General features: G+C 38.7%; 1 protein-coding gene across 3 annotated transcripts in view; it reads right to left on the bottom strand.

Annotated features, from left to right (window-relative positions):
• Positions 1 to 537: 537 nt before the first annotated feature.
• mpp3a (MAGUK p55 scaffold protein 3a) overlaps positions 538 to 25,840 on the bottom strand; it is a 36,382-nt gene continuing 11,079 nt past the window's right edge. The window contains exons 4-20 of one of the 3 annotated variants that reach the window (XM_023263052.3): positions 23,676 to 23,753; positions 23,246 to 23,326; positions 19,337 to 19,474; positions 19,113 to 19,194; positions 16,869 to 16,954; positions 15,796 to 15,870; positions 13,857 to 14,053; positions 12,027 to 12,091; positions 11,158 to 11,178; positions 10,393 to 10,434; positions 8,307 to 8,372; positions 7,550 to 7,705; positions 6,139 to 6,219; positions 5,952 to 6,045; positions 5,764 to 5,872; positions 5,426 to 5,554; positions 538 to 4,044 (exon numbers count right to left, since the gene is read on the bottom strand). In XM_023263052.3, coding sequence (XP_023118820.1) covers positions 3,865 to 4,044; positions 5,426 to 5,554; positions 5,764 to 5,872; positions 5,952 to 6,045; positions 6,139 to 6,219; positions 7,550 to 7,705; positions 8,307 to 8,372; positions 10,393 to 10,434; positions 11,158 to 11,178; positions 12,027 to 12,091; positions 13,857 to 14,053; positions 15,796 to 15,870; positions 16,869 to 16,954; positions 19,113 to 19,194; positions 19,337 to 19,474; positions 23,246 to 23,326; positions 23,676 to 23,753 — 1,680 coding nt within the window. In that variant the 3' untranslated portion in view covers positions 538 to 3,864. The remainder of the gene's footprint in view (positions 4,045 to 5,425; positions 5,555 to 5,763; positions 5,873 to 5,951; positions 6,046 to 6,138; positions 6,220 to 7,549; positions 7,706 to 8,306; positions 8,373 to 10,392; positions 10,435 to 11,157; positions 11,179 to 12,026; positions 12,092 to 13,856; positions 14,054 to 15,795; positions 15,871 to 16,868; positions 16,955 to 19,112; positions 19,195 to 19,336; positions 19,475 to 23,245; positions 23,327 to 23,675; positions 23,754 to 25,840) is intronic. The other 2 variants (XM_023263055.3, XM_023263056.3) reach the window with 2 other exon arrangements.

The raw sequence follows: 25,840 nt of genomic DNA, 5'->3' as shown, positions 1-25,840 counted from the left end.
AACACTGCTCAGCACCCCTAAACCTCTGATTCTAGAATCGCCCCTGATATATATTATATGCCAAAATGTGGCCAAAAACGTCATAGTTTAGTATGTCGTCCAAAATGTGGCCAAAAACGTCATAGTTTAATATGTCGTCCAAAATGTGACCAAAATATTTCCTTGCCTGTTACCATATCATATAGTTTCATTCCAACAAGTCTTTACATGATCTGACATACTTGCAAAAATACAAGGTGATAGAAAACATATTTGTATATCAGAACTTTTTCTACTTGTTTCAATCAGAGCGCTCATTGTCATGTCATTACTGTTGTCATGAACACGTTTTTGCTCATCACTCTGACAATATTCTGTTCTCGGAGCCGAACACCCTGCTGACGCCATGGAGATGCGATGTGTCGAGTGGTCTGATGGATTAAAGCTGAAGAGTCCCAGTGACATTTAGATGGACTTGGATGCACTGAAGCCAACAACCGCTCAGAGGTAAACACGCTAAACATTTACATATAAAAATAAATAACTACATACTCACGGTTAGATTCAGCTAGCTTTATTATGGCACTTTGTACATGTCAGGTTCCAAATCAACATCCTGGGTTTCTTGGTTCATACAGCACTTTAAATATTTCATGTTCTACAAAGAAAAACAAAGAACAGTGGGGATCTGGAAGCTGCTTTGGTTTGGAGTTTATTTCCTGATTGGTTCACATTTTTTTTAAAAAAGGAAGCAAAATGCATGCCAAAGAAAGAGCTGTCAGTTGCTTCAATTCTTCCTTTTCATTCTGGCTGTGAGAGGATCCCTGTGATTTGAGAAGTGAACAGATTTTTGTACAAATTTGTGTATTTCAAGAATTGCTTTTGTATTTTTTTCAGAACAAACTTCATTCATCTGTGTAGAATCCCAGTCATACAGGTCAAGTTAATTCTACGTGTTTCAACCAAAGTTTTCTTAATTTGGGTTTCTTTTGGTTCTTGGTGATGTTTTACATTCATCCAAGAGGCCTCATGAGTTCTAATGGACTTATTGTAGGTATTTATTGCCATAGACACCCTTTTATCTCTTTGGAGTGTGCATTATCCTTTAGATGTAGGTGGATTGCAGTCTTTTTCTGTAGTTATTGACAAAAACGGGCACAGCACAACAACAGAGAGCCAGTTCCCTAAACAAGAGTCAAGTCTTTAGTTGTTTTTGAGGTGAACATAAACATCTTTGATAGAATTGAAGACGCCTCTTGGATGAGAGGTGATCCAGTTTCCTAGACATAGATTAAGCCTCGTCCTAGTTTTGAAGAAAAAGTTTCTGGACTAGGATTAACTCAAAGCTGGGAAACTGAGCAAGATTACATTTCAATTCAGAGTTTCACCATTAAAATAGGTATGTTTTCACAGCCAGTGCAGGGAAAAGGAACAATTGCAACGTTTTTATTTTGCTACACTAAATGCTAGCATATCAAAGTTCTACTGTATCATATGTCAGTGCCAGGTCTTTAATTGGATGTAGTTTTCATTTCAAAGAATTAGTTGTATGATATCATGCCTTCAAATTGTTACTTTCTGCCCAACCAAAACCCCAATTGTGATTTTACTATCACATAATGCAAAGAAAAGCCAGCTAGTGTCCAACCCTGTTTTACAGTCAAAAACACAGATGCTGTATGTGCAAAGAAACTGTACAAAATCCATTCCTGTATGTAAAAGGAGCATCGCAGGTTGGCATACGTGAACACACACTGTGACATACATCCACACACACTTTGTGCACAGCTTTGTTTTTTTAAAACACACAAACTGACGTGGGTTCCCGGGGATCCAAGGTAAACAGGTTGCATTGAAGTGCTACGAGATGTTTCGTTGGCACACAAGGAGTAACATTTACACTATTTACACCCTAAATAATCATGCATTTCCTAAAAACAGACAGTTTGGTAGAAAATAAAATTCTCACATTCCATTTGGATATAATTTCCGTGGAAATTATATTTAGCAAAAACAATGAATTAGTGTCAGATGGCATTTACTTAACTCTGTATTTCCTGTTGTGTAGGTTGTATGACAGGCTCGTATACTGTACAGGATGCATGAGCAGTAGGAATAAACAGGAAGCATTCTGCAGTTGGCATTGAGGTGAGTAAAGCTGTTTAATAAAAAAAAAAAACATGCTACCAAAAGTTACTCCAACAGGAGTCACAATAAAGCTGACTGAGAAATCCTCTGAGTGGGATCCCAAACCTGAAGCTCTCAGTGTGAGGAATAAAACGTGGTTTATTTTATTACATGCTTTCCAGCTAATTTCATGGATCAGTTTCTGCAACAGCCACAATGAGTCACATTTGTTTGAAATATGTTTAACTGATGATTTAGTGAAATTTATAGTATTGAGAGTGTTTGATTTGTGGCTCATTGTATGAGGCTGAAACACAAAACTAGAGAATTTCTAGTGCAGTGCGAAAACTATACATGAATTTATTGCATAAATTCTTCAAAAACTGACTTCAATAGACAATCTTTATTTCAGTTTCACTTCTAACTGCTAGAGCCACTTGGAAATGAAGTATTTATTAATATGAGTTGCTCTATATTGGTTAAATTTCATGTGCTGATTTGTAGTTTTCAGCTGCACTGGAACTGTCTTAGTTTTGTATGCTGAAAACTACAAATCAGCACATGAAATGTAACCAAAACACTGCACAAATGTCGATTAAATCAATAGTTGCCCCCTGATGTAATCAAAACCTATTGCAGGTCAAATTCAAATGCATCTTAATCAATACATGCAATTGTAGTTTTCAGCTGCACTGCAGGTTCTTTAGTTTTATGTTTCAACCTCATGCTATGAAAGCATATTAATGCCACACCAGAGAACAAGACACTGGTCAGATTCTTGTTATATATGTAAAAAAAAATTCTCTGATAGAAGGTGAAGCTCATGTTTTAATGAGAAAACTGTGCACAGAGCAGATAAAATTAAAATATGGCTCATTTATATGATTTCATTAAGTAGAAAGTTTTGCTGGACAATTAATTTCAAATTGAAACAGTGCAATTAGCAAAGGCTACAATTTAGTACAGAAGAGATGCGACTGTTAAACTAATGCAGCTGAAACGTTCAGGAGCTCTTTTGCTGATTAATCAATGATGCTTCAGGCATCTGACATGAGCCCAGTGTCATTATTTAACAGCCACACCTCTTACATTTTGCAGCACATGATACTGATCAGATTTTGTTTTCTTTGTGTGATGATCCAGAAACTCACATCCTGAGTAGTTAAACATATTTTTACAGAGAAATTAATTAATTTTGATTAAATTAAATGCATTACATTTTCTAAATAATCACTAATTTTCATTCTCGGAAATTTGGCTGTATATTGACATCACTTAATCACCTATTGTTTTAGTTGCCAGTTCCCTTCTTCCCCCTTGTAATTAGTTCCAAATTGTGATGCATTGATGTTGTAATTTACAGTTAAATAAAGGTTTATCGTTGCAAAATTATGCATGAAATTACTTGGAAAATACAAGAGCAATAAATTAAACCATTACATTTTGAACTACAAACTTTGATCCCTTTCTTGTCTTTGAAGTCAATAAATAGATTAAAACCAAACCTGAATAATTTTGAGGAAGTAAGACTGTGACTTTTGGGCAATTTACCTGCTGCAAAACTGAGGTGATCCTCTGACATCATCCTCTCGTTTGGCTGACCAGCCCACTGTCAGTCAGGTTGTGGAGTTCTGCAGACTCCAGGCCGGACAGCAGGCCTTTGTGGGGGGGATCAGCTCATCAGGAGAGGAGCAGTGCAGGGTTTGGGACTGTGAAGTTCCTCCAGAGGGCTTTGGGGGAGGGTGGTGTCGTTAAAGTTTAGGTCCGCACCCAGCAGAGAGGCACCCAGAAGGACTCTCGCTCCAGCCTCTCCAAAATACCTCGCAGTTCTGCACAAGCGCTGGCCGAGTCCTCCTTGATCAGGACCCGGTCCACCAGGTGTCCGTACTGCTGGTCGATCTGGATGGCAGACTGACGCATCTCCTGGAGGTCTTCATCCTGGAGGAGGAAGCAAAAAGAAGGATTGTTATAGGGATTACTCATTATGTGTGGTTTGTGTCCTCACAGAGTCTGGATCCTCTGGAGGAAGAGCCCACTGGACCGTGGCCTCCTAAAGGACAGAATGGTCTCTTTGAATGAGGCACTGACAGTAGATTGCAGTCGGCACCCAGCGAGTACATCTGGAAATGAACAAAACCTCTATCAGTTTAAATGTGTGCTATATTTAGACACCTCATTTTTCCACATGCTGTGCGACACCACAGATCAGCTGTCAATCATAGCTTGACAGGTGAGAATATTGGAAATACAGCATACACTTAAGCTGCTATTATTTATTTTTTCTTATTTAGGTGGTTAAAATAGACTTTACTGCTAACCTTGTTACTCACTGCCAGCTGCTTCTTCAAACTGAGGACATGACAGCTGCAATCTAATGAAGTGACTCTGGATATGAACAATATACAACCTTACTTTAAAGACACCAAACATTCATATTTGCAAGCCTCAAGGCTGAACCTGTTTTTCGTCCAAAAAGGCCAAAACTAACTACAATTTAGCTGCTGCTAAAATAGTCAAAAATGTGCACAGAGCCAGTTTTACAAGTTGGTGTGACATGCCAACTGTCCTACGAATGGTATTAGAAATTATGTCATGTTTAATATTTGGTCAAAGATTTCTAGAACTGTGATTGGTGTGTGACATTAAACATATTATGGATACAAAAGAATGCCTCATTTTACTGTTTATCATGTGATACTGCAAATTCATTAGTTACTCGAGCATTATAAGGTGGTTGCACTTTTGTGGAGGTGATGAACTAGCACAAATCACTAGCCTGCTGTTACTCCAGCCCTCTAACTTGGTTTGAAAGGCATGCTTTTTTTTTTTTTTTTTTTAAATGCCAAAATCACATTATCACACACAGAAACTGCAAAACCAGCAAGAATTGCATCTGTCAGTCATTACATGTAATACAATTCCATTAGGAAACATAACAAAATCTAATCACATTTTAAAAACAAAAGACTTCATGCTTGTTGGTACAACCATGAAGTCTTTAGTGACTCAGCTGTGACTATTTGTCAAAATTTAGGACTCTTGAAGTGCACAGAGCAGATAGGAGACAAATACATAGTAAAATATCTACAGTATGTAGTGTCACCTGTAGTCATTATGGCATTCTAACTTCAACTGCACACAAGACTCTCTACTTCTAGCCATAGTTGTGCTGTGTTTTATAGAGGTGCAGGAGTTTATACTGCAGTGAAAATAGCAGCTGGAAACTGCTTTGGGTTCAGAGTCTTAAAGACATTTGTACCCTGAGGCTGGCAAAAAGAAGCCTACATTTGGAACATTATTAAAAGAAATCAGGACTCACTGTGATGCGGCCGTGCTCGCCCCCTCCTGGTGAAGTAGCTGCACTGCGGCGACGTCGGCTCTCGGGAACACGAGGTTTGACAAATATAACGTATGGCTTGAACTCTGCCGTCCGCAGCCTCTTGAGGGCCTGGAGTGGTGGAAGATTTACATACAGAAAGACGACGTGGAAGGAGAAAATCAACGGTCAGAGTCTCGGCTCAGTGAGCAGATCTGAGCTGACTGACTGCCTTCATCCGCTCAGGCTCTAAGTAAAGTGCTTCTGCCTGAAGACTGTAACTCATCACGACATGTTATAATAGTACATTCTGATAGCTTTAAAAGAACTGTGACCCTCACCTCAGGCTGCACATCTACTATACACATCTTATTCTTGGCCTGGACGGAGCGGATCGCCTCTATACTGGTGCCATACTGGTTCTCCTTGTATTCCCCGTGCTCTATGAACCTGCAGAGCAAGAATAAAACCTTCACTTCTACAAGAAATCATGTTCACAAAGCAATAAAGAATCAGCAGAAACACCTACTTGTTGTTCAAAGCATCTGCGTCAAACTGCTGCTTGGTGACAAAGTGGTACTCTACACCGTCCTTCTCGTGAGGTTTCTTGGGCCTGGTGGTGTCTGTGGGAACACAAAAGAGGAATTTAGTTGATATTTGCAGCAAATTGTTGCCCCTTTTATAAGAACTGAGTGCAGAAGTGTTGAGCAACTCACGTGGTACAGCTACTGCGTAACGATGAGGGTTTTCTGCAATCACCCGCTGCTTGAGCTCATTGATTCGAGCTCCGAGAGAACCTTTGAAAAACAACATTGTGTGTGCATGAAAGAGAAGATATAAAATACTCAGCATGTTGAAAAGCAGGTTTTAATCCACTAGATGTCACTGTCACCACAGGAGACCATTTGTGCTGCTGATGTAGGTAAAAGAAACACATTTTGCCTCAGTTCAAGTAAAAGTTTGCCAGTTATTAACACAAAACAGATACCATGAACTGACAGAAGACGGTCTTATGCAAATAGGTGGCTATGAGGCAGAGGGAAAAAAAACCTGAAAGACCAGCCAAGATGCAGATATGTGAAAAAGGAAGGCTGTTGTAGGGTTCTTAGCAATTCATAGAAATGTCTGTTCATCCAGTACCAAAGATGGCGGCCATTAACAAGATCTGCAGGTTCTCACCACTAGTATGTTTTGAAAAGGACGCATGGAGCTACGTTTATGGACTATGGTGTGCAACTTCAGCAGAAAATGGCAAACAAAGGTCTAAAAATTTAGATCTGGATGATTGCCACATGTGAGTGGAGGGAGCTGACTTGGGCGTATGAGATGATGTTTCCCAACTTAACATCAGTGCCTGCTTCATTAACCAGCCTCAGTTTATTGTATTTTGCCAAAACAAAATGTAAGAATCTAAGAAATGCACCTGCCTTCATGTCTAATTTGATTTTTGAGCTGAGTAGAATTCATCCCCATCTTAAGTCAGCAACATTTTGAAAGACTGTCTGCTCGACCATACTTGATTTGCCTAAAAATTTCATAGCATAAATATAGATATTCATGAAGGTATTTGTGCAATTCTAGATTTAGATATTCATGGTTCAAGTTTTTCATATTAAAAAAAGATTCTATATGAAGATTTTACTTGGTGACTCGCATCATTTTAGTTAATGTGTGTTCAAAGATGGGCTTTTTCATTACAGCTTCCATTTCTTTCCAATATTTCAACTCCATCCATAATCTGAGAATATTTGATCTACTTGTCCAATATTAGACTTTAAATTAATGACATGATGGGATAAAACTGTGAATATTTTGGGTTTTTATCTTTAATAGTTATTGAAATATTGTTATTCAAACAGTTTTAGTTTTCAATGTGTGAAATAGCTGAAAGTGCTATTGATAGTTGATTTTTTTTTTTTTAAAGTTTGATATATTAATGTCAATTTCACAGATATCTTCATAAACCTCTAGATTTTATTCTATTAAAAATGTCAGGCAAATCCAGAGATAGTCAAGCAAAAGTCCCCCGATGATTTGAGATGGAAAAGCCCAGAAATAGTTGTTGTTTTCAACAAATTCAGTGGCCCTTCTGGAGTTTTTTTGCACTACTCAGCGGCTCAGTCTTACCGATCAGAACCACCAGCCGTGGCCTCTCATTGGGCCTTTGCTGGTAGCGGGTCACCTCCTCATAGGTCAGGAAGTCGGGGTCTCCTGGATCAGATCCCTCCCCCGATGATCCCTGCCTGTCCTTACGACTCAGCCGGAAACTCCTCCGTAAACCAGCTACAGCGTAGAGCCAGAGAGGGGAACAGAAATCATAAAAGTTTGGTCAGATGTGACGTACAATAAAAAATATTTACATAAAATTACATTACACAGCTTATCAGGTAAATGCAAACATGTGCTGGATAAATGCAAGACCAACCCATTTATTATCATGCATTAAAGAACCTCGGTAAACAGTGCACATGGATGAAAATAGCTCACTCTTATCTGAAGTGCAAATACTTCACGGTGAGAGATATTAGCAGAACTCTGAGGCGATTAGATGTCATGCTTCAACTAAAAATTGCATCACATGCGAGTAAACATATTAGGTGAAATATTAAAAGCCTGAGAATGAAGCAGACTCTGATCTATTTTAAGCATCTTCATTAACAGTTCAAAACAGATTCCAGGGACTGAAGTTAAACATAGATTTCCAGCATTATGTTCCCAGTAAGGCATGCTGTTTTCAACAAGGCTACAGTGCTGAGGCAGGACAGACAGTGGAGCCTGGTCCTGGGAGACGCCACGACAAAGATCAGGGTCTCCCATGATCAGGACTGTCTGGATCCCCCCTGTCAGTGGTGTGTACCTGCAGGAATGAGCCGGGGCACTGTACCTGAATAAAATTCCCAGGAAAACACCTGGCCACAGGAGGGCGCCACTGCTTTACACTTAGGAGAGACTATAACCGGCGTTAGAGCATCACACAACCCAGCCTCACACCTCCACACAGGGTGAACGAGCCACAAACGTGCCTGGTTGAGTGTGCAATGCGTCCAACGCAGCAGGGCCCTCGTGAGGGTGGGAGCAGGTCGAGGCGGGGGTGGTTTGTTTTTAGTGGGAAGGGGGGCAAGCAGTGCACTGACCACAGCAGCAGCACGGGCAGTTAGTCGGATGCAGGGCAGGAAGGGGACGGAGGGACGGGGTTCATAGGAGGATCCAAACACTGCTTATGTGGAGGCGGTGGGTGGAGGGACGGGAGAGGAGGTGGGGAGGGATTTACAGCTCCAAGCAGGTGGGACAGAAAGCACAAATACTGTCGAATAAGGAGTTTCGTGTTACGGTGAGAGGGTGGTGTTAAGCTTTCAGCCTGTGTTTTGATCGCTCCTCATCGTCATTCCAGCGGGCGGGGGGGGTTGGGTTGGGTTGGGTTGACGAAGGGTGAGGGAGGGGAGGGTTAGAGAGGGGTTGAGGATAAAGGGGACTGATATACTCCATCCACCCCATTATGGATACAGTAAAGCCTTTTATCGCAACATACCTGTGGCCTGGCCGTCTATTTAAAGGCTTACGACTCACTGATGTTTCACTAATTAACCCTCTGATCCCCAAAAAACACTGGCAGGTTTAAAAGACATATTATTATTTAAAAAAAGAAGAAAAAACTGCCAAAATTATATCATTTATCAAGGCCACAAAACAGAAAGAATCGGATGTTCAACTTCATATTGAGGAAAATGAGCCAGTTCCAAGCTTAAAACTGTGTTATGTCATTAAAATCACTTCATTCTACAGGTCTTGTTTAAAAATTTGGCCCAAAATATGCTGTTGGCAGTAACCAGATTCTGTAAAAAATAAAAAATTCTGTGCTCAACACAAATGTGAAGCCATTTGTGAATCAGCTACAGAGACCTTTTTGCTGACCTGCAGGTTGTATGGAAACAAATTACAAATGTATATACTTAAATATATAATAGTATGTAGAGTTTATCAGGATAATGAATACATGTGGGGACTTGGAAAAAGGTTGTTGATTCCAGAGTTTTTCAATTTTGTATAAGTAATAAAAAGAAATATCCAATTTTCTTTTTTTCTTTTTTTTTTTTTTTTTTTAATAATTTATGGTATTACAACCATAACTGAGTTCTCTCTCTCCTTGTAGTCACGGGTGTACTGTTTTTATAGAGGTATAGATCTATGTTTGAATGAAAAATGAGCCCAGAGTGAGTAAAAATATGACAGAAGCAAAAAAAAGACTGGTTGGGGTTCAGAAGGTTAAGCCACAGTAAAAAAAAAAGGAACTCTCTTGAATATACAGTTCCTTTTAATCCAAATGAACTTTCATGTATTAGCAATGCATTATTCTCTGTTAAAGTTGAATTATATGCTTTGCATTTTAGCTAGCTTCTATTTGGATTTGATCATATTAAACATCCAAACTGAGTGCACCAATTGAACACTGTTTCTCTCCAAATAACAGTATTTTTCAGGAAATTTTCAAAGAAATAATCATACATACTGCAAACTATGCACCAACCAAAACACCAATGATTAGTTTTGTGTGTTATTCAGTCTGTTTGTTGTGATTCTGTGCTGCCACACTTGGATGCATCCCTGAACTACCACCTAACTCTAATTATGCAGAGTCTCTGAAGAGGCAAATCTGTTACTGACACCTGCAGAAGTGTGAGACGATACTTCCTACACATTTTCCAGACGTTTTTTTTTTTTTTTTTTTTTTTTTTGACAACACATTAGCAGTTGCATCTCTACTCTCTGGTTTTCAGTATACTCATCGGGTTTCTCAGATTCCCCTCTTTTGACCCTTCCCTCAACCCCGAGCTCCAGACGGGTCGAACCCTACAAGCATTTTCTGGCGCCCCCAGCCCAAAGCACCCAAAGGGAAGCAGCGCACAGCCAGGCTGCGACAGGCAAAGAGCAGATAGGGAGAAGGAGGTGGAGAAAGATGTGCACGCTCTCACCTATGTACTGTCCATTGAAATAGCCCTCACAGTCACAGTCCTCTGTAGGGAGGCAAGCAGGGAAAAGATGGGGGTAAGCACAGGGTAAGAGACCTGGAAGAGTTAAGGGGGGGGGGAATAGTTAAAGGCGGCCCGTGGGTGCTGGAGAGGGGAGGCGGGAGGCCCAACAGGCAGCAGGCAGGCAGACAGCAGGGACAGCCAAGAGGTAATGAAGGAACGCTGTTGGAGGCCGCTAACAAAGGCTTCGTAAAGAGATTTGAGGAGAGGAAAAAGGAGAGAGACGGCTCTACTTCATCTGTACGTGAGTCCAGAGTTTGTGCACGAAAGATGCACAGCTGATGCACATAAACAAAATATATATATGCATTTTTTTTCCTCAACTGTGTCCGAATATGCACTGAGCTCACAATCTATACATGAGGAAAAAAACTGAAAAACAGAACAAAGAAGATGACGCAAAACAAAAGATGAGCTATTGTTATCTTTAACAACCTCTGCTTGCTAAAGTCTCCAGGGATGCTGCTTCTGCCTGCACATCACCTGGTACACGCAAACAAGCACAAAAAAAAATCTATTCTGGTCTGGTACACTAACAGCAGGAGGGGAGGAATTAAGCTGCGAGCAGTAGAAATCCCAAATGCACACCCCACTAGCACACATGCAGGCTTTACACACAGGCTTTAAGGCCTCATGAACATTTTATGTTTTTTGTAACTGTGTCTCTTTGTTGAATGCTGCTGTGTTTGTGACTGCACGTGTACCCACCTTTATCACATCCTTGGTCATCTGATATAGCGAAGGGGGATCAAAGAGTAAAAGCATTAAGAAGGTGAAGCATAGAAATTCATGACAGTGGAGAATGAAGTTTTACAGATGCTAAATATAAGGTCATTAAGCTGACGTTGCTTGGAGACGAGGAGGGGGGGACCCACATTTTAAAAAAGCCCCTGCTGGGATTTGTTGGAATTACTAAAGCGAGCTGGAGGAGCGTGTAGGAGACAGAAGAGTCCGGCAGGTCTGCCGCTGCGTGGCGTAGCAGGGCTAGCTGCCATATTGCTAAGCTCTTGTTGTCTCCCCACGGCTCAGGCCTAATCGGATCGCCTGCAGCTTATGCGCCACGAAGAGCCACCACTCGCATTATCCACTCACCTGGCTGTTTACATACGCCGCTTCCTCTGCAGCATCGCATGAGAAAGTGAGAAGTACTACCGACGCTTTGCTTCTACGGCTGCTGTTACACTGTGCAGATCTGCCTAAGCTGAACTCACCGCCTGCTTACTGGCCAGATGGACTAAACATGAAAGAGATTAATTCATATCTGTGATCCCTCCCTCCTCCATCTCGGTGCCCCTCCATCTCCATCTCATCCCTTTTAAAAACATGTCTACATAGCAGCATTTAGAGGACAGACAATGAATGCTAATGGATCCGAGAATGCCAATTAGTGGCAGAAAAAAAGGTCAATAAATGTCAGTGAAAACATCCAGCGGAGTTATTATTGTCCTCTAACGACACTGACTGAGCACACTATTAAAGAACGCAGCGCTGCTAGACAAAGAGATGCTTCAGGTAGTGAACTGTAATTATGAAAAGATGCTGAAGATGCAGTGAAATCCTGGGAAGCAGAAACTTACAGGCAGGCTTTTTAGGGGATTTTGGATTCGGAAGCGTGCCCATTTTCATCCTGTAGGCCAGTCGCCTGGAGGAATGAGCAGCAGAACAGAGACACAGACAATAAAAGGCAGGAAGAGAATCATCAGCAGAGAAATGAGAGTAAGCAGAAGTGAGGAGAAGCTGTCAGGAAAACAAGACGCAGTCATGAAAGGCAGAGGAACATACGACGCACATGGATAGATTGTGAGACAATGAGTTGCTGAATAAAGAAGCTGTGTCTGCACTTGTTTTGTGTCTCTGTGGTCACCTGTTAACCCTCTGAACCCCAATAAACAATGTTAAAAAAAAGAAAATTGACTAAAAAGATCATTTATCAAAGGCAGAAACTGTAAAAACAGAAGTTGTTCAATTTTTCTGAAAGAAAAATAATCAAATAAGCTTAAAATCGTACTATTTTTAGCCATATTACTTGATTCTATATGCCTTTTTTTAAAATGCCAAAAATAAACAGCATGGAAGTATAGAAATTAATTTTAAAAGTAAGTAGTAAAATATCTATATCTACAAGATTTATTGTTTTTTAAAAAAAACTGCCAACATTACAGCATTTATCAGAAACAGAAAAACCTCTTGGGAAATGTGTGGTTCTGTTGGTAAAAGGACCCAAATCTAAGCTTCAAATTGTAATATTTCATCAAAATCACATTACTCTGTACCTCTCATTTAAATACATTTTTTGAACAAAATAAACCATTTTCTGAAACCAGGTCCTGTAAAAAAGAAAACAACAACACAAAGCTCTGCATTCCTCAGGGCAACCAAGAGGCGATTTGTAACCAACAGTCACAAAACTTTAGAGACTTTTTGATTGAACTGCAGGCTGTGTTTACACAAAGCAGATATGAGACAACAACTAAAAAAATGTAGGTTAGTATAATATCTATTCTATGTAGAGTCAGCCTTTTTTTCCAGTACCGGTAACACCTGTGGGAATTTGGAAGAATGTTGTCGGTTCCAGATTTTCACATATTTTGTCGAAATTCAACTTTCGTTTTTCCTTTGGTTAATCCTTTGTGGCATTATAGGTTTGATATGTTGCACAAAAGAAATTTCTGAGTTCTCTTCACTCCTATCTGTGGTTGTTCTGTTTGCATAGAGGTGCAGGAGTTTATATTGCAGTAAAAAATGAGCCCACAGTGAATAAAAATGTAATGGGAGTGAAAAGGCCTTTTCACTCCCATTACATTTTTCAGTGTTAACATCATTGTGGTCATTTTGAGTCTCTATCTTGTTAGAAAGTTAAATGACTACAGTCGCTTCCAAGAGAGACCTATTAAACCTAACCTCAAATCACGTCCTGCTGATGCATTTAAAGCCAATTTACCCTTAATGTAACCAAGAGCTCAAAGCGCAGCAGTGACCCACAGCATTGTTCCATCCTTCATTTATTTACCCTATAAAAACCCTCCGTTTAGGCTTTTCTGACCCGGATCTCTCTGTGTGCTCAGCCTGCGGTTATTAATCCAGATGCTGCAGTGTTTGGCAGGGATCTCCCAGCCTGCTGAGATCATCTTACTGATGGATTATGACACTTAGGGTATCAGCGTGCGCCTATTCAAGGCTGTGTTTCCATTTATTTTTTTCCACGCTGCTCCGATGCTCCATCTAATCATAGTTGACCCCTCAAAGTGGAACACATGAATGTGGATTTAAAAGATTACAAATGGCTGGATAAAATAAAATACTGGCGGCGCGCGGGTGAACAGTTCAGTCCCGCCGCTGATTAGTTTACACCACCAGCTGTGAAGTCGTGGGATTTAAACCTTCATCTCAGCGTCTTATGTTCTCACCTCTCCTGGAACTGTTTGGACGGGACGAGTCCGGCCCGCAGGTTGCTGTCTCCGACCCGCTTGGCCTGCCACCACGTGGGGTCGTCCTGGGTCACGACCTGCAGGATGTCTCCTCGTTTGAAGGGAAGTCCCGCCTCCTGGCAGGGTGTGGCCTTGTCTTCCAATGGGATGTAGTCAAACAGGGCTCTCATGTAAACCTGGAATCGAAGGCGCAGGTTGGAGAAAACATATTTGATACTCTTAACTGCAAAAACATGAACAAAAGTAATCTTCAGTTTTTCTGAAGTATAAATGGATTTAGAATCACAACTATTCAGTACAAGCATTTATGTATGTTTTTATTTTTTTTTCTACTGATATTCTTTCATTGTTTGAACTATCCTCTTTGCTGCTGTAACAAAATTTCCCCACTATTTTTCTTTAATAATAAGATGAATGAGAATCTTCTTTTATACACTACTTTTCAAAGTCTAAATCAAAAAGTGCTTCACAGGGCAGAATTTAAAATAAAGATGAAAAGGCAATATGGTGAATAAACACAAACAGTACTAAAGAAATAAAGACAGTTTAAAGGAAATAACAAACATAATCAAGACAGTATATGCTTTAAGAAGAGACCTAAAAGATGTTACAGCACATTTAGGTATCATTTAGTATGTTTTTCTATTCTTGTATACCAGATTATTGACAGGATAAAAAAAAAAATACACCCTGCCTAGGCTTTATCAGGGGTGAAAGTGACTCTGGGGTATTATTTGGGCAATTTAATACCCTTCTAGGCCAAATTACACCCACTGCATCAGACACACAAAGCATTCAAAGATACAATCTTAGGTTTTTGATTTGATTTCATTTTACACAACCTTATTCACTACCATACACAGTATAAATCACTAAGAAAAACAAGTGCAGACCACAATGCCTCATGAACTGAACAAAATATACAACTAGCTTTGCACAAATAAGCTGTCCCCTGAAGTTATAAAGAGAAAACATATGTTACTGCAACTGTTTTCAATTGTGCGAATTTCCAAAACATCCAAGAAACAGATTCGGTTTTCTCTGCACTGTGACTGACAATGTGATATTTAGATCTAAAACTTAATAACTCTCTCAAAACTATCAGAATTCTAACTAAATTAAAGCAAAAGTTGCCACAACATACTCTACTTACTTTATACAATACTTACCAAAGTTTAATTATGCTACTTCTGTGTAGGTTTTCCACATCCAAATGTTAGTTAGCCTTCAAATGAAAGCTGTCACAAGATAAAATATGATGCTCACAAACGCCCAAATTTAAAAACCTAAGCTGTTATTCTATAACGGTCAAAACCTTGGGGGTACAAAATCTGCATGGTCTCAGTAAATTGTGAATAGATTTTCTTTTTGTTTTCCTCTTGTAGGTCTATAATTATGTGACGTAGCATCATATTGCCAAGAGCCATGATCTGATTAATCAATAATTCTACAATTATATGACCAACTTTTGAGATACTGCCGCTTTGTCTGGACTTTTTGGCGCCACATTTCATTGCACAGAGTTCCTTTCAGCAGAATTTTTCAGCACATTGGGTGGGTTTCTTTTCAGGAAACAAGAAGTTCACCTAAGTTGTAATGTGATTATTGCTGTGACAGGGTGTGCTTCAATCCAAACCTAAACTTAATTAATTAGTTTTGTAGTTGTCCAGCATAGAATATGAACTTCAGTCTCCTGGATCAAAGTCTGAGCGACTCTTTCAAAGAAAAAAAAACAAACTCCTATATATCTATTGGTGCTGAATACTGACGCAGTGAGCGCCGAAGCTAAAGGACATCTTTTGTGCATCTCTGAGACACCAGCAGCTTTGACAAAGCAGCGGTATCTGCCGTCCTGACAACGAGAAGAGGTTGGAAGTGTTTTAAATGATCATAATCAGCCAGTCGTGCTTCGTCTCACCTTGCTCTCCTTCAATCGGTCCTCCTCTTTAATGGCGGGGATTATCTTTAGAGTGATGGAGCCTTGGGACTGAGACTAGATCACAAATAGACAAGAAGAAGAAAGGGAGGGAAGATTGTGACTGCAGCCTCAAATTAAAGACAAATACTAAACATACTCGGCTTTAAAATGCATTTTGATGTGAATTTTACTTTTAAAGGAGTATCAGTGATCCCTGTGTGTGTCTGCAAATAAAAGAAGGATATTTCATAATCCTACAGAAAGTCATGTTGGTTTTTTGGTATTTTCTTTACTGACCTTAACTTACAGCTTAGATTTAGCCCAACATTTATTCATACAAACTTAGAACACAGGGGGACAAACACTAAGTTTTTTTTTTTCAGAAAATCAAACTGAAATTTGCTCTGCACTCCTCAGTGCAACCAAGAGGATATTAGTGACTTGGAGTTTTTTTCAATTGGTGTAAAATAGATACAGTAATCCAAAACACTCAACTTTATTTTTTTCTGATTTCTGACAATATAACTGTGTCAAACTGCACAGATTTTTCTGACTTCTCTCTTCTTCTAGAAGAAGTTGTTTTCATAGATGTACAGGACTTTATATTGCAATGAAAATGAGCCCACAAACATGAATAAAACATACCCAGAAACTGTAATTTGGAGTATTCAGAGAGTTAAATTGACCAATTTAGCCTGAGAAAGCCACATCTTCAATTGATTTGATGCTGTACTAGATCATTTTAAGTGATTAAATAGTGTATAAATGTGACATGACCAGTTCCACAAATATATTTTTTTCTTTAATAGCTTAAAATGCAAATCGGAACTGTATCAACACACTTTTCCTGTTAGAAAACGGTGGATTTTACTCTGTAAAGCCGACACACATTCACTGAGAACGATGAACCTCTGGGATTAAATAATCTATACTGGATCATTAAAGGGAAAATGGGGATTCACAGAAAAATCTATTCCTATCCTCCCTCAACAGAAACTCTCGGATGTCTACATTTCTCAAATTACATCAGAATGGCATTATTTCTGCACACTAAGTCTGTCTGTTTGTCTTACCAGCAGCTGACTGATCTCGTCGGGCCTCTTGTGGATCACAGAGACTCCGTTGACCTCCCTGAGTTCATCTCCAACGTGGACGAGGCCTGCGACGAGGGGAGGCAGAATGAAGACACAGATGGAGTGGCAGATACATGAGTGACAATCAAAGAGGCTTCCTGGGTCTTTGGGGTTTATCGGTCGTATCTCAACATCAGCATTGTTGTCGGAGCCACGGATTCGGGCTGCTTCTATCCTCAGCTGTGATCTGTTTATCTGCAGCCGCAACAATGAGACCGAAAGGCTGAGAGAAATGAGATCAATACAGTTTTCCCCTCAGGACAGAGATGCACACGGCAGACACAACGTTTTGCAGTCATGTAATGTATGCTTTATCAGACATACGAGTGCTGAAATGTCTCTACAGCTTCTGTCTCCACACTAATGAGAGCTTTTTCCATCACTTGACGCAGCAAGAAATCGGAGGAAGACATTAATGATTAATGGATGTGGACACTGATTGGTTTACGTGACCAGCATGCATTTTTCTAGTGTCAATAACGCACCTGCATGTGGCTGGAATTTCCATGGTAACACCCATGAAAGGATCTTTGCCGAATGTATATCATAAGTGATTGATTCTACTTCCAGCAGAGCTTTGGATTTCAGCAAACTACCGCACTACTCTTCTCATTTTTCTCCTGCTGCAGCGTCTCTCTTCTCTGTGCTTTGATCTCACCATCGTTAGATGATCAGGTTTTGATTTGTTGTCCCACACATATGTGCATATTTTCCAAGAAACAATTTCCCTCATCTGCCGTGGTTGCAAGAAGAGAAAAGTAATCCCACTACTATAATAATCAGAAGCCTCCCTCAGGGCTCTGCTACATTTCTGCAGCAGTCTGGCTTAGTTCTCACTCTGGGGGCTTTTTTTTTCATGCCATTTGTGACTTTTTCCAATTTTTTAAACTATAAAACATCAACAAAATCCCTAAAAAAGTTATCTTTTACCTCAGCAATTAGCACTATTATTTGCACTCATGGAAATCTTTTCTGTCCTGCAATCTGAAAACCCCAAAACCAGCAAATCGTTTATTTTTTCACAATAAATTATCACCAAAATTACACCCTTTATCCACGCCAAAACAAAAAACTATATAAGCAGAGAGAATCACCAGATTTTTAACTTTCCAATTTTCCTCAATTTAATCATGTGAACCTGTGGTTCTGCTGGAAGAATGAACCAAATCTAAGCTTAAAAGTGTGAAAAAAAAATTGAAATCATGTAATAAAAACCATGTTATTCTACAAATCTCTCTGAAACATTTGCAAAAAAAAAATCAGTTTGCACTAAACAGAATCTGAAAAAAAATAAAAATCTGCACTTTGCAATATGTTTATAGAGTTAATGTGCAATACTGTAAAAAATCCCTTGTTTATTGAGATTGGAAAAATAAATGTGAATATTTAAATATCTGTAGTATATAGACCCGCCCCTTCTTTCCTTGTTAACACATGGGTGCTTGGAACAATGTGGTACCAGCTGATTAGATGGTTTTATTTTCTTTGTGAAACAAAACAAAAAAAAAATCAAAGAAATCTAACTTGTCTTTTCTTATGGTTTATGACCTTATACCTGTTTTATACTGCACAGAAGATATTTCTCACTTCTCTCTACTTCTTCATAGTTGTTCTGTTTCCACAGAGGGACAGAACTTTATATTACAGTGAGTAAAAATATGAAACACCCAGAAATTGCTTTAGGTTAATACTAAGTTTTATCTCTATTATGGTGCACAACCAGAATCTATAATTCAACAAAAATAACTCATGTTATCAGAAGTAGATTCTAATATTTATTACATTCAGTGTCTTTAATTGGTTTTAGAGCTAGAATGAAATAAAGGGGATTTAAATTTTATGAGCCAGAATTAAATTCCTGCCAAAGTTATGTAGGTTTTAAAACTGCAGTTAGACAATCATTGAGGCAGATATAAATTTAGATAAAATACTTTCATAGCAGTTATAAAATTACAAAAATAATGATTTAATTTTCATTTATTTATTTTTTTTTTTAACATTGTTTGATGGCCAACAATTAACATCTTGGAAGTATAAAGCTACACAGGGAGAATATAATAATATATATAGAACATAATTTAAAAACTCTGGCTATGGCCTTGAAACTGTTCAATATCTCACAATAATAAAGCTGTAATCTGTAATTCTTTAACCTATATTGATAGTGGAATCATACAGACTCACCGCTTCGATCAGCTGCACCTCCTCTCATGATCCGAGCTACGATCACCGCCCCAGTGGCTTCATCTCTCCTGATGGTGGCGCCCTGGAGCACAGACAAAGAACAGGATCATTAACAGAGGAGAGCAGAGGTCTCTACTTCTATAATCCCTTCCTCTCTTCATCCAGATCTCCTGCAGGCTCTTATACGTTTTCATTACCGACCTCGTCCTTCCGTCTCAACTCACCAGAGGCTCCTTGTTCTTCACCAGCCGGACAATCTTCACCGACTCCTCCTCCAGCTCGTCCTCCAAGTCGTCCGGCAGCGGCGGCAGCACTGGGTCGAAGTTCTTCTGGGCCACGGTGTCGTGAACTGAGAGGACAGCCTGATGGGACAGAAACCACACGTTCAGCTGCTGAGAAGCAGGAATAGCAGCCTGAAATCTGCTACGATGTGTAAACAGCTTCAGAGATGAATTTACAGAACGATGTCAGAGCAAATAAAATCTCAAAGCATCAAAAGAGGCAGCGTGGAAGCACATTAGAGTAAAAAGGAAATACCAGCTTTTGTGTTATTATTCAAAGCTTTGGCACCTGATCTTGATGTAGTTTTAGTCATTAGAGTTTGACTAATTTAGTCTAGTTTTAGTCAACAAAAACTAAAGACATTTCAGTCTAGTTTTAGTGACACTTTCATCACATTTGTCTGTGAAGCTCTCTTGTTCTTGAAATTGTTGGAGTTTACAGCATAATATGTCGCGATATCTACTGATAACAGGCAATATTATAATTGTGTTTCTGATGTTTAAGTCGTTTGTGTTTGGTACGGTCTAATATTCTTGTTTATATTTAGAAATGACACTATAATGATCTCTTTTACAGTTATCCTATGGGCTGCAATCTGTAAAATATAACCCTCAACAATGAAATCATTTTGATGCATTATTAATATTACTAACAATGAAGGAGCTGTAATCACTTCTTTGGCAAAAGAAAACTGCATTGTAAGAATAGAGTTAGTCCTTTAAAGCTAGTTCAACAGCTATAGAGAACTTGATCAGTTATAATTTGAGGCACAGGGCAGGTTAAATAATGCAGAGCAAGCAGATAAGTGCAAAAAGATATTTTCTTTAGGACTGCTTGCCCCAGATAAAAGCAGCAGCTGTAGAGTTACAGTTCCTATAAAAAGTATTCTGCCTCCTTGGAAGTTTTCCCTTGTTAGTGCTTTAAACACTGACTCATGGTCAATTTAATCGGACTTGTTTATGACAAGAATTTACAAAAATACACTCTTTCATGTCTAAATGAAAGCAGATTTCTACAAAGTAATGTCAGTTAATTAAAAATAGAAAATGTAAACAAAAGACTGCATAAGTATTCACATAAGTAATCACTTTATTAATACATTTTATAGTCTTTGCACATAAACTGGGCTTTAAAAAGTAGCATCAGTTTTTGGCAGATGATCATCATTAAGGAAACTTATTCATTATTTCTGACAACAACATTAAAGATATCCGACTGAAAATAACATTAACTGTACATCAGGATCCCCTGCTTTAGATTTGCAGTGTTAGATTAATGTTAGCTTAGCTTAAATGTTTGTCTTAGCTGTTTTGTTGCTTATTTGTTTGCATTGCAATTTGCAAATAAGTTAATTCTTGAGTCCATTCCTTTCACAAAACTGTCAGATAACATCATAGCCTGGCAAGTTATATTAATGAATGTAAGAAGCTTCTTAAGTAACAGAAGTACAACAGGACAAACTGATAAATCCTACTGAATGATTCAACAGATGCTACAGCTCACTGAGAAACACTTTGCATTCAAACAGTTCATATTTCTGTTCATATGTCTCGAACATTAACGTAAAACATTTTGTCATAGTTCCCGTCTTGAAAAATTATTTTCAACCTTGTGTCAGTTGAGTGTTTGTTGTGAAAAGTAAGTCATAAACATACATTTTTAATCATAGTTATTGCTGAAATTAACTCATTTGAAGTCATAAAACCTAAATAACCTGAAAATGTGTCTATCTTTAACAACACCACATTCTCTAATATTAATTGTTTATGGACAAAATTACCTGTATTCTTGTTTGAAGTCAACCTCAGCAATGCGGTTGAGATGAACGTTGGGAAAAATAGGTCGTCAACTGTATTTTTTGGCATAGGTTTTGTTGAAATTAACCTAATTTAGCAGAAATTGCATTTTCCTAGAGATGCAGTTTATTTATTTTCCTGAACTTAGAGGCTTTAACAATGCCTGCTTCTCTAATAGGAATCGGTTATGGCCAAAATGTATTCTATTCTTGTTTTCTGTCAGGTTCAGTTACACAATTGAGATGAACATTGTGAAAAACAGGTCATTAACTGTACTTTTTGTCATAGTTTTCATTGAAATTAACACACTCTAACACACTGTATTTATATTCTTGAATAACAAGGTCTCCTACTCTAATAGTTAGTTTGTTTTCAGTCAGCTTCAGTAGCATAGTTGGGATGAACGTAGTGAAAAATAGGTCATTAAGTGTGTTTTTCTTCACAGCTGTTGTTGAAATTAACCCACTGGAAGCCAAAACAGCTTCATTAGCTGGAGGTGCATCTATATTAAGATGAGGTATATTTAACAAAGTCTCCTTTTCTGGCCAAAAGGATTGTCTGTTCTTGTTTTTAGTCAGCCTCAGTAACACACTGGAGATGAGCATCTTGAAAAACAGATTATCAACTGTACTTTTCGTCACAGTTTTTGTTGAAATGAATGCACTGGAAGCCATAAACAGTTTTTGTTGAAATGAATGCACTGGAAGCCATAAAGTGTAACTAAGCTGAAAATGTGTTTACCTTGAGATGTGATACATTTATTTTCTTGAATTTGGAGATTTTAAAAAGGTCTCCTTCTCTAATGGGAATTCGATTTTGACCCAAATGAGTTTGTTACGGCCAGCGCCTCCTACCCCGTGTGTGTGTGCTTTAACCAAATGTTGTGAGTATGCAAATAGGGCTGTGTGATCCCCACTCCCTGGTTGGACCACGACGACGGAGGCGTGGCTGCGACCAGGAGCCCAGTGATTGGTGCGGCGCTCCCCAGGCCGACCAACCGAAAACTGCCAACTCCTTTAAAAGAGTTGGCAGTTCCACTGAACGGGGCAGCTGACTTCCAGCGTGTCATTCTGTGTTCCTGTGTGGTGGAGGCAAGATTGTCTGTGTGAAAGGAATTGGGCGAGGGCTAGAATCAAAACTGATACAGCTTCATTTCATTCCAGGTAGTTCCTTTTGTCTAGTTTTCACCAGGATTAGGGGTGCTGACTCCTGTGTAAGTTTTGTTTTGTCAGTTCCTCTTTAGTGAGCCTTTTTGTTCCGTTTTTCTTTTGTCCACCGCGATGGTAGCGTTAGGTTCTCCTTATGAGAACTCTTTTTGTGTTTTGCTGTTTTCTTTGATTTGAGCAGCACCCACCAGCCCTCTTCCTCAGTTCTGCCTCAGTTTGTATAGTAACGTTGCACATTTCTGTTCAACCTTTTCTGTAATAAATAATTTGATTTTTACCACCAACAACTGTTTATGTTGCTTCCCTTCCCTCCCCACGAGCCGAGGGTTGTAACAGAGTTCTATTCATGTTTTTAGTCAGCCTCAGCTACAGAGTTAAGATGAATGTTATGGAAAAAGAGGTTTCCAATGCATCATTTTATCATTGTTTTTGCTGAAATGAACACATTGCAAGCAAAAAAAAAATATAATTAGTTAAAAATGTGTCTACATTGAGATGTGGTGTATTTATTTTCTTGTTTTTAGAGGCTTTAACAACGTCTCATTCTCTAATATGAATTGATTATAGTCAAAATGTGTTGAATTCTCGTTTCCAGCCCAATTGAGATGAAAATCTTGAAAAAAAGGCCATGAACCACATTTTTTATCATAGTTTTTGTCTAAATTAACACATTGAAAGTAAAAAAAAAACTGTAGCTGAAAGTGCATCTAACTTGAGATGTGATATTTTTATTTTCCTGAATTGAGAGGCTTTAAAAAGGTCTCCTTTCCTAATAGGAATCGGTTAAGGCAAAGAAAAATAGGTCATCAACTGTATTTTTCGGCTTTGTCATTCGTTGAAATGATCACACTGAAAGTCAAAAAAAAATCTAAATTAGATAAAAATGTACCTTGAGATGTGGCGACGTTAACAGGTGCAGCAGCTCCTTCTCCTCTGTGCTCATTGGTCCACTCTGCAGCTCCTCTGCCACCTGAGAATCACAACACATGAACCCTCAGCCTTTAATTCCCGCATATTCCGGTAATGTAAACTGCTGAAGAATAACTGCAGACAGATATACGCAGATGCAGGAGGAGATAAGTAGCAAGCAGCTAAGGTCAGCAGTTTCCCCCCACTGATAGCTGGTGGGAGTGAGACAGCAGCAGGATATGGAGTTTCATTAGATGAGCATCAGGATGATTCAGCACTTTGAGAACATTAAAATTCCCTTTTGATACCTGCATCGCTTCTCTGTCGGGGCTAACTCATTGTGACTGACTGCTGTGCCCGAGTGGAAAAGTAATTTCGGGTTTGTGGGAGTGTGTGTGTGATGAACTTACATCCTCTGCCAGGGAAGAGGCACTGTGGAGAACAGGTGTCGGACTCTGCCGCTCGTACTGTCGCAGCTTCTCGTGAATCTGTGACAAACACAATTAGCACATCAGAGGGGAGGATTTCAATAAAGCAAGGCACAGTTTTCAGAAAAGATATGAGTCAAGCAGTTTGATATGATGTGCCACACAAACAGGCAAGATTTGCATTTGCACCACCACATAAAAACACGAAAAAAGGACTTTTACTATGAAAAACCACTAAAATGTTACTTGTGACAGCGACGGATCCTTTTTCCTTAAAGAATAGATTTTATATTTTTGCTCACAAAATATTCATTATGAGCTCATACAACCACTAAATCTTTCAGGGTTGTGATATCTTCTTCTGCTCCCCTCAAGGCGCCACAAATGAGCAGCTTTATAATAAAAGAGCAAGGAAAAAGTAGGAGGAGGAGGCCTGAAATTAGAGCATTTTTCCTCTAAAGGTCTCAAAACCAACTAAATTGATGACTTTGTCTGTCATTGCTTGTCTGTAGATTTAAATTTTGGGGCTGTAACAAGGCCCCATACTCTAATGGCAATGGCCAAAATGTGTTGTATTCTTGTTTTCAGTGAGCTTCAGTGACACAGTTGAGATATTAAAAAAAAAAGAGAGAGAATCCTAAAAATCTGCCCAAAACACAGATATATGTGATATTTTCTGAAAGTTTTTAGCATGAGCAGAAATCATACTGGAATCCACATAAGACATGGAAATCCAGGATTTATAAATTAATTAAAACAAATTCATTTATCATTGATGTTGAACATGAAAACAGTTAAAGTGGTTTCTTCCCCAAACAAAAGACAGCAAATGGACAGAAGAGTAAATCCAGAATATATGTGTGTTTTGACTCAGCAGGGGCAATATTAGAGAACAGTTGATCTGGGGAGAATAAATATTTGAAAGCAACACAGAATACCTGACAGCTTCACTGCTTTATATTCCGTTTTGTTATGAATTTTCAGCACATTTCCAACACAAATTGATGCAGAAAAAGAACAAATTGGTGCAGAATAATTCACTAGAATGCAGAAAACTGAATGTTTGATGCTCAGAATTTCCCAGCGGAAGGATCCCAAGACCACCTTCTTATTGTTCACCACCCTGAACGTTTACACAAAACCCCACACATCCAGGTCCAAGTACGGTGGCAATGGCTTATTAAAACTTTCATCAAGGTTGAGCAATGTTTGCATTTTGTTTTTGTAATCACAGAAAACATTTTTACAAAGTTCCATCCATATCTGATCTTCACGAAAGACATACACTGATGTCTGACATATGACAAATGAGCTATGTGCCATATTTTATCTGATGAAGTGTTACAGTTGAAGAAAAAAGTGAAATTATGATGAAATATTGTTAAAAATAAATAAATTTAAAAAAAAGCTCAGCTATGCTCATTAATATTCACCCACACCAAAACTCGAAAAGATAACACATGCTCTTTCAATTTGGGTTTAATGTCCAACAATTTTAAAGTATAGTTCTGATGTTTTTGTCTTGGAAGTACTCTGTGAATTAACAAGATGCAAAATCTGAATTTGAAACAGAGGAATTAGCAAATCAAAAAGGCTGCAAATTAAGATATACGTTATGCAATACATCTGGGCTAGAATATTAACTGTCATGTCAATGTTTTAACAAATTAACGCCACCTTTTATTGTGATAAGTCACAATTTTGATACTTTCTCATGTTGAAATGCTAAATTAAGAGTTTAAAATCCTTTCTCCAGTGAATACTGACCTAAAAAGGAATTTATTTCGCAAATAAAATCACAATATTTGTCTGAAAATCTGCAATTTTTCCCAAATCGTTGAGTTCCAGTTGCCTCTTTGGCAAAAAGTAATCCAAATATCTTCCATGTGAGCTAAACGGAACTCAGCTGTACAACAGATTAATACAGTTGCTGCTAACCTGACACACAGTTCTTCAACATAGAAACCTTCTAAAACATCTAATTTCTAAGCCTCATGAGTGTGCAGGCCTGGAGAGAGAGTATAAAAACATAATTCCAAGGCTGCTTTGTCTTACAGAATTGCAGGCTGATGATACTGTAGTTGCATCATCGCACAAGGAGACTATAGGAACCTTGAAATGACATTAAAATGATGTTCTCCTGGTAA

Source organism: Amphiprion ocellaris, chromosome 19, assembly GCF_022539595.1.
Source record: "Amphiprion ocellaris isolate individual 3 ecotype Okinawa chromosome 19, ASM2253959v1, whole genome shotgun sequence".
Taxonomy (NCBI): domain Eukaryota; kingdom Metazoa; phylum Chordata; class Actinopteri; family Pomacentridae; genus Amphiprion; species Amphiprion ocellaris.
This window is presented reverse-complemented; position numbering and strand designations above follow the sequence as displayed.